Source organism: Panthera onca, chromosome A3 (genome assembly GCF_046562875.1).
Source record: "Panthera onca isolate mPanOnc1 chromosome A3, mPanOnc1 haplotype 2, whole genome shotgun sequence".
In the NCBI taxonomy this organism is placed as follows: Eukaryota; Metazoa; Chordata; class Mammalia; order Carnivora; family Felidae; genus Panthera; species Panthera onca.
The window spans coordinates 138,494,278-138,502,899 of record NC_138341.1 but is presented as its reverse complement, the minus strand read 5'-3'; the positions used below and the strand labels follow the sequence as shown (position 1 = coordinate 138,502,899).

The following is an 8,622-nucleotide window of genomic DNA, read 5'->3' as shown; positions in this document are numbered from 1 at the left end:
TATTAGTTAAATACCTTTACTTTTCTTCATTTCGTTTCTAGTAGGGTGAATCCCAACAGATAAGAGCCCCCACACAAACTCCACGGCCCTTGATAATTCCTGAGACCACAGGGGAGAGGGGCGCAGCTGTAAGCCTGTGACCGTGACCGCCCTCTCGGAGCTCAGGGGAAGCCAGAAAAGACAACGACGGGAAGATCCGCTCCGGGTGCCCCCAAGATGGGCCAGCGGGCAGGCGGCACTTGTTCAAAGTCAGGAAAAGTTAAAAAGCTGCCACAGGAAGCCGCAGGGAGACCAGCGAACTTTCCAGACCCTGCAGAGCATGGGGCCTCGAAGGGCACTAACCAGAGCGTCTCCTCAAGCAGGGGGTCGAGCCTGGGGCCGGCCTGGTGACGACATGTGAATGAGAAACAGGCATGGCCCAGGCCCCCGCCGCGGGGCGCCGTGGGGAACACGGCATTGGGGTGCGCCCTGGCAGCCCCAGCAGAGCCGGAAGCCCCCGCGGCTCCTCCTGCGCCAGGCGGCAGGGCCTGGGCGCAGCAGCTAGAGAGGGGGCAGGACGTGCCCAGATGCGTCACCAGAGAGGGCACGGCCGGCAAGACACACAGGAAGAGAGCCACACGGTTGTTCCCGCGAGTGCAGTTCAAACACGCGGAGTAGAACCGTCAGAGCGGAGGACAGACGGTGCGGCGATTAGCAGGCGCCACCGGAGAACAGGGTTTGGCGAGTGGGTTTTTGTTTTTCTTTCTTTCCTTTGACTGACATGTGCCTTTTCAGAGCAATCACAGGTTCTTACCAAAATGGAGCCCGTCGCTCTCCACAGATGCACAGCGTCCTTGCCACGAACCCCCCCCCCCCCTGCAGAGGGTGTGCCGTGACAGTCCGCGGCCCCCACGGACATGCGACGTCGCCAAGAGCCCATCTCGGTGCACACAGCCAGCGGGTTTGGACAAACGTATGGTGTGCACCCACCATCTCCCTGCCCGGAAGTGCCCCGCGCCCTCCTGGCCATCGCTCCCTCTTCCCTAAGCCCTGGACGCCACTGGTAACTTTTCTCCAGTCTTGTTCTGTTGTGATAAGATACACGGGACATACGATCTACCGTCTGAACATTTTTGAGTATGCCGTTCGGTGGTGGTAAATACATCGTGATGTTGTGACGTCTCACCGCCGTCCACCTCCAGAGCCCCCGTCACCTTGTGAAACACCAGCTGCCCGTCCCGTGTCCCCTGCTCCGGCAGCCACCACCCTACTGCCTCCAGCATTTTGACGACTCTGCCTGATGCGATCAGTGGAATCAGACAGCATCTGTCTTTCTGTGGCTGATTTCAGTGAGCACAACATCCTCAAGGTTCACCCGTGTGGCAGCAGGCGTCAGAACATCCCTCCTTTTCAAGGCGGAGTAACAGCCCCTGGTCCGGGCGGACTGCATCTTGCTCGTCCGTTCATCCGATGGGGGGACACGAGGGCTGCTCGCGGGCTTCAGCGATGCTGCCTCACGCTGCTGTCGATGTGAATGTCCGAGTCTCTCTCCCCAGACCTTGCTTTCAAGTCTTTTGGGCCCGTAACCACAGCGGAATTGCTGGATCATCTGGTAATTCTATTTTTAATTTTTTGAGGAGCTGTCATACCGCCTTCCACAGCAGCTGCCCCGTTTTCTGTTCCCACAGACAGCGCACGAGGGTTCCGATTTCTCCACATTCTCGCCAACACTTGGTTTTTGCTTGTTCTCGACAGCTGCCACCGTAATGGGTGTGAGGCGGGACCTCCGTGTCGTCGTGAGTTGCATTTCCCACAAGATTAGCGATGTCGAGCATGTTCCCACGGGCTTATTGGCCACTTGCGCGTCTTTGGAGAAATGTCCAGTTTTGAATCAGGTTGTTTTTTGTTTGCCCGGTTTTAGGGCCTGGCTCTGGCAGCACTGAGTGCTCCGCGGTCCCCATCATCAGATACGGCAGAGGCTGGTGGAGCCCCTTGTCCGTGCACCTGGGCATCCTGAGGGCACTGCCATCCTGTGGACCGTCTGTCCCTCTGACCAGAGCCACCATGGCTATTTGGATGACCATCTCCACTCAGCTCCTCCTCCTGCGAAGTATGTAGCTGCTGGGCACCTAGGCCAGCAGCCAGGCAGCACGGACCTTCCGGTCAAACTCACACCGCATTCTGGGCATTCTGTTGTTGTCACTGGGGGCTCTGATCCCCAGGAGAGAAGAGAGATGGTCAGTCAGAGCTCCCCACTTCCCTTCACCCACCCATTGTGCCCACACAATGGTGTCACGGTGTCCCCGAGCCCCCACCACCATGACAAACAGTTTTCTGAAGCAATCCGTGTGCGGGGCCAATCCTACAGAGTGCACAGTCCAATCCGACACCCGTGCGCGGGGACTCGTCTGTAGCCGATCTGCAGTCCTTTCCAGAGAGGCCAGAACGACTGGGACAGTGAAAACTTGCTCAGTGCAGAGCAAGTGTCAGCCACCACCCACTTCCAAGGAAATCTGTATTTGGAGCTGGGGTTGAACATTCACCTTCACGGATCTGTTCAGTCCTCCAAGAAGAACCTCCGAGAGTAGTGGATGCTGCTTACACGGATGGGTACTGACAGTTATGACCTATTATAAAAATAAATCCGTCTCACCAGCCATACTCTTGCCTGACATTTTCGAGCTACACTGACACAGGATAAACAGCGTGGCGGGCCAGCCAAGCACGTGCACAGCAAGGAAGGAAGGGCCCGTGTCTGTGTGTCGTCGCCTGCTGCAGAGACCACGGGGCCTTTACGAATCGTCTGACACAGGACCGTTTGGTTCTCAGAGGGGCGACGGAGCTGTGCAGCCAGGGAAGGGCTGACTGTCCAGTAAACTCACGCAAGAGACACGAAAAACAGTTTTTACTTTGCAAAACCCTCCCACCACGCACGCAAAAGATAGTGAGGCCCAAAGTAATACAGGTGGAGGGAAGACCACCGGTGTGCCTTGGGTCTGGTTACATGCTCTGATCCGGGACCCCAATCTCTGCACCACTGTGGACCTGAGAAAGTCCTCGGGAAGACGTCTGAAAGTGCAGACATTGAGACGGGAGAAACCAGGACTGGCGGGAACCTCGTGCCGACTGAACTCTCCTCGCCACCCAACCCTCCCCTCGGAACGCAGGGGTGATCAGGAGAAGGGCCACTGGTGCTTCCCAACGGTAACTTTATCAGTATGTCCGTGCTCTGTGCTCCTCGTGCGTACATGAGACTGGGAAAGCCAGTGAGTCACCAACTCTGTTGGGGAGCACTCTTTCCCAAGGAGCCAGTGTCCCGAAAGGAGGCTTGTGGCCAGGGCCGCCTGGAGGGCTGCCTGCACCTTGGGGAGCCTCCTGGCATTCCTCTCCTGTTCTGATTTCCTGACTCCATGTTCCGACCAGAACCCAGCAAGCAGACGGCACGGCCTCCGCTTCACCGGACACACCTCCCCAGCTGGTCGGCGTCACGCTCGGTCAGACATGTGGCCGGCGGCATCGGGCCTGGGCCTGCCCAGTGCCCCCAGAGGCCACCAAGGCTGCACTTGATGCCTCCCCCAGTGCCAGTCCCGCTTGGTCTGACACGGGTCCCCAAAGCAGGTCGCGTGTCTGGCAGACCGGTGGGCTGACACTTCCACGCGCTTTGCGGAAGGAGTCTGAAGGGGGTCGCAGTGGCCAAGCCCTCGGAGCTGCTCCTCAGGGGCGCCCTCCCTGCGGCCGCTCTGGCTCTCCACGCCAACACTCCCACGTGGCCGCTACCCTCCTAGGGCCCGGTGTCTGTGCAGAGCCGTCTGGGCCCTCACGCGTCCCTCCCACCCATGCCGGGAAGTGGCAACCCGGGGTGGCAAAATGCCGTGATGTCCCCGAGGGCCCGGGGCCTGCTTCTCCGCGGCCTCCTCCTGAGCAGGAGCCACAACCAGGTGCCAGTGACGTCCTGACCCTGGCTGCTTGGGGACAGATTCGTGCCAGCCCCCTCCCCCCCCCCCCCCCCCCCCAGACAGGACTGTCGGGTCTCCAACACCAGGTGGCCTATGAAACCTAGTCAACGCCAGGGGCCCCATGACATTAGGTTATATCGCACACGAGACATATTCCAACGTGGTGTCTCTCTGTCCCTGGCTGAACCTCCAGCGGCTGACAACTGTGTGCCCAGTCAAGGACGCGAGACTGGATCCTCACCTCAAAGGGGAGCAAACTCATCACATCGAGCGTTTAGGGGAGAGTATGCTCTACTGTCCCTGCTGCACAGATGGTCGAAGTTACAAAATTACTCTAGAAAGCCCCTGGGTCCTTACAGCAAAGCCATAATGACATCAATGTGTGGCTGAGAAGCCACCACTTTCCACACAGGCCAAAAGCATCGGTAGCAGGTGCCTGTGTTTTAAGATGCGTTTTCTAGTGAAAAAAATCTTTAGTAGAGACAAACCTCTGGCATCTGAAATGACCAAGGGAGACGAAGTTGAAGCAGTCACTTTACACGTTGGCATTTGCAGAGACCGAAGTTTAAAAACCATAAGCCAAGTGAGGACGGCCCCACAAACGCGTATGTTCTGGTGTCCACCGTCCCGCCCTCCTCCTCTGGGGCCTGGGCCCGGTGCGTGCTGAAAACCGGCCTCCCCAGCAGACTCGAAAGTGCAAACCTCGTTGGCCTGTTATCAGTGGCAGTGAGAAACGGATTCATCTGCAAGAAGCTCTTAAACTGCCCGAAATACTGTCCTTTTAAACGTGTCCTAGGACTGTGCCCTTCGACGTTTTCAGCTCGCCCGCCCTCGTGGACAGCGAACCCGCCCACGGCCACAGGGGCATGAGGTCCCCATTCGGACGACCAGATGCGCCACGACCCCGTCTCAGAACAGCGTCAGAACCGTAAAGCCTCGCACACCTCTGCCCGTCGCCAGTGGCTCCGCTCCCGTCTCCGTGGGGCAGACGCTCGGTTCCACCCGACACCTTGACTTCCGGTTTCCAAAGCTACAGAATCAAGGCTGCAGAACAAGTATTCGCTTTTAAAAGTGTTTTAATGACAGATGTGACGTCGAAGCCCGGACACACAATGACGGCAGCCTGCCACCGAGAGCCCAGCACTCCATACGGCCGCGTGAGTGCGTGCACGCTCAGCAGACGCTCTCCGTTCAGAGCTCCGCTGAGGCCTGCGGTGTTGACACTTCTACAGAAAGACAAGAGCCACCAGAAGGGATGTTTCTAGGATGGACACGCACCTATTTTTTGTTAAGTAACTTTAATGACACGGCCGTAGCGGCTGCTGCTTCGGAGCCTCCCGCAGGGCGCACCTGCCGTAGGCACGGCGACCCTCTGTGACGCGGGCCTGGCCTGCAGAGGCCACGAAGCCCCGGTGACAGAGGCGGGGCCCCTTTCGAGGCTGGCAGCAGCCTGGGGAGGTCCGTCACGACTCTCGAGGTTTCCGGCCACCCCAGGCTGTCACGGTAATGCTTCGTTTCGGACAGTATACGATTGGTGATTAATGCAAACCTTGCTCTCCGGCAAAATACTATTCAAGTAGTTTTAACTTAAATATTTTAAAAGTAATCTTTACATTATTGAAGACTGGTAAAAAATACAGAATCTGACAGCTTTCATTTCATTCCATCTGGCGCTCTGAAAGTCTTCACTTTTGCATTACCGTAATCTAGGAAGCAACCCCTGGCCCCGTAAAGCTCCTCGAAGGGTTACTTTCAAGATCCGTCTTCCCCTGTTACTGGTTCAAATGCACGACAGTCTCAGAAACCCTTTGCCACTGTGCTAGGAGGAGGGACACGGGGGGACTTAGAACTCAGACCCTTCCTGGTTACTTACTTCCGTTATGAACTTTAAAATGAAGAGGGCGCTGTAACAAGCCGGGCTGATTCCCGTCACGTGAAGGGACGGCAGAGGATTGTCCTTTTCCGCCCTTAATGAAAACACGATGATCCCATGTGAAGCTTGATGAACAGTAGTAAAATGTTTGGCGATCAGAAGTTAATTAGCATCGAATCCTTGACCGGGGATGGTGCTGTCTCCACGGACACAGTCGCTGGAAAAGCTGGTTTCTGCCGTGACCACTTGACGGAGTCCGGTCTCCGGTCCTGGGGGCCACTCCGGCCCCTCAGTAGATATCTGGGCAGCGGGAGAAATTCCGCTCAAAGTAGCCCCCCGCATACAACCAGTCGGGAGCCCCCGTGTGTGGGTTGCTGCCTTGATGAAACCACCTGGAACACAGAGGACATGGTCAGGAAGCACGTGGACACAACCTGGCTCGTGTTCCCTGCAGGGAGGCCTCACCGCATCAGCACGCGGCTTTAGATGCAGCCCAGGGCAGCAGCCACGGCTGAGAGTTATCGACCACATTTTCTCTCGAATGCTGTCCCCGCGAACAGCCCAGAGTGGGCTTCGCCAGCAGACCCTCAAGGCCTTCACAGAAACACGCTAGGCTGTTAGCGGAGAACGGCCACTATCCCTTCCGAGGGAAGGACGGGCACAGTGCTGGTTCCTTCCCTGGAAGTAGGCCCGGCGTGTCTAACTGGGGAAGGGGACGACCTGTGGGCAGGGAGGCAACAGGGCCGCCACCGCGGGCACGTGTGTGGCACGTGCCCTGGGAAGCCCCCCGGACCCTCGACTGCTGGCGCACATCCTGAAGACAACTAAGGACCTGGGGCTCACAAAGTAGAAGGAGTCATCTGAGGACCAAATATCGCTACTTCTGCAATGTATTTTTTAAATCGATTCCTTAAAGACAATGAAGGAGGGTGGATGCTTTTCAAGCTTTTTCTGGAATGAAGCCAGTTCCAAATATTGGAAAGACTGAAAGCGCAAACTTAAATCAGGTCGGAAGCCCAAGCACAAAGAAATGGTTTTAAAAATGTTAGTCACAAAACAGCCACAGGAGGCGATCGTGACCAGGCCTAGAAAACAATGCCTACAGCGCATCAAGCTTGATTGGAAAAAACACTCAGTGAACAGCTCAAGGCCACCCCAAGATTTTTTTTTAATTGTTTATGGTTTTTTTTAATTTATTTTTGAGACAGAGAGAGACAGAGCATGAGTGGGGATGGGGCAGAGAGAGGGGGAGACACAGAGTCAGAAGCAGGTTCCAGGCTCTGAGCTGGCAGCACAGAGCCCGACGTGGGGCTTGAACTCAGAGTGTGAGATCATGACCTGGGCCGAAGTCAGATGCTCCACCGACTGAGCCACCCAGGTGCCCCATGCACCCCAAGATCTTGCTAGGACTAACATTTTAACGGACATATGTTTTTAATTATGCTCAAGTATTACGGTACTTACCCGACTGAATCCTCACCGAATGGGCTGTTTTCACGTAATTACGACCACTGACAAACCAACCGCGCTTTTCCGGTGAGACAGCAGGAGGCCCCGGGCCCACAGGGTCTGCTCCCTGTCTCTATCTGTCTCTGTCTGTCTCTATCTATCTGTCTCTGTGTGTCTGTGACCCTCTCACCTGGTCTGAACACAGGTGTGTCCCCACCTGCGATGCCCCTGGGCACCGCTCTCCACACCCTGCCTCCTATCCATGCTACCACGTGGGGCCGGCCGGGACCTATCTGGCCACCTGTGCCACGTGGCAGGTGACGTGGACAAGAGCAGCCTGCAGCAGTGTCAAAGGGCGATGGCTGAACACACCATTCCTTCCACAGCACTGCCTTTCCACAAGCTGTGTCGTCCTCCAGCTGGTGGCCTGGTTCAGACTACGGTTTGTTTTAAACTGTGTCCTATTTGAGAGGAATGCTCAGGGTCAGATGCGCTGTGGGCAGGACTGCCAGGCCCGGGTCGGAGGGGACCTGTCCCTGCACTGGCAGGGTGCCTACTCACCTTCGGGGACGCTCGGCCCATCTGTGTCCCGGGACCCATGCCAGACCCGGGGCTGCGGCCCCGCGTTAATGGGACCCCAAAATAGCTTCTGCTCAGCCACAGGTGCACGTGGGGCCCTGGCCACTGCCCTCTCCCAGCCACCGAGGCCTCACCTGGTCTGCCACTCGGCCTCCTGCTTGGCCCGTTCCCTCCGGGCCTCCCGCTGCTTCTCTTCCAGCCGCTCCTTCTCCTGGCTCGCCAGATCTGGGGGCCAAGCACACGGCGTGGGTAAGGACTCAGAGTCGACGGTGAGGCTCCCGGCTTACAACCGACGGAGGCGAGGGTGGAAGGAAGCAGACAGACGCGGCAGCGCCCCCCACCCCCAGACCCTAGGTGAGAAGTCACGCTGGTCAGAAACGTCGTCTGCAAACCACACCCGGTCACGAGGCTACAGCAGCGCCCCGACCCCAGTGTGGCTGCGGGGAGAGGCAGGCCTTTCCCCCGCACCGCAGGAGGGCGCAGCAGGGCTCGGGAAGGAGCACCAAGCAAGGGCAAGCTCAGGCTCACGGGCGACTTGACCCTCAGGGCAGGGCCGGGGCCAGCGGGGGCTGCTTCCCACAGAGGACCGTCCCGCGTAACCTGACCCTCGGGCTCTGCGGCCCGGTCCCGGGTGCGGGTGCAGACACTGGTCCTGGAGAGTGGGGGTCTCCCTGCCCCGTGCAGTCCCTCCACTCGACAACGACTGTGTCCACAAAACCCAGGACCGCTTGGGACGGCCCTCTGGCCAGCGGCCCACCGCACGGCCAACGTGGATGGGTGAGCCGG

The 8,622-nt window shown here is 57.9% G+C and overlaps 1 protein-coding gene across 4 annotated transcripts in view; it reads right to left on the bottom strand.

The window, feature by feature from the left end:
* Positions 1-5,976: 5,976 nt before the first annotated feature.
* The window catches only part of OSBPL2 (oxysterol binding protein like 2), a 36,215-nt gene continuing 33,569 nt past the window's right edge, over positions 5,977-8,622 (bottom strand). For all 4 annotated transcript variants that reach the window (XM_081795390.1, XM_081795392.1, XM_081795391.1 and 1 more), the window contains 2 exons: positions 7,971-8,061; positions 5,977-6,200 (listed from right to left, as the gene is read on the bottom strand). In XM_081795390.1, the coding sequence (XP_081651516.1) occupies positions 6,098-6,200; positions 7,971-8,061 (194 nt within the window). In that variant the 3' untranslated portion in view covers positions 5,977-6,097. The remainder of the gene's footprint in view (positions 6,201-7,970; positions 8,062-8,622) is intronic.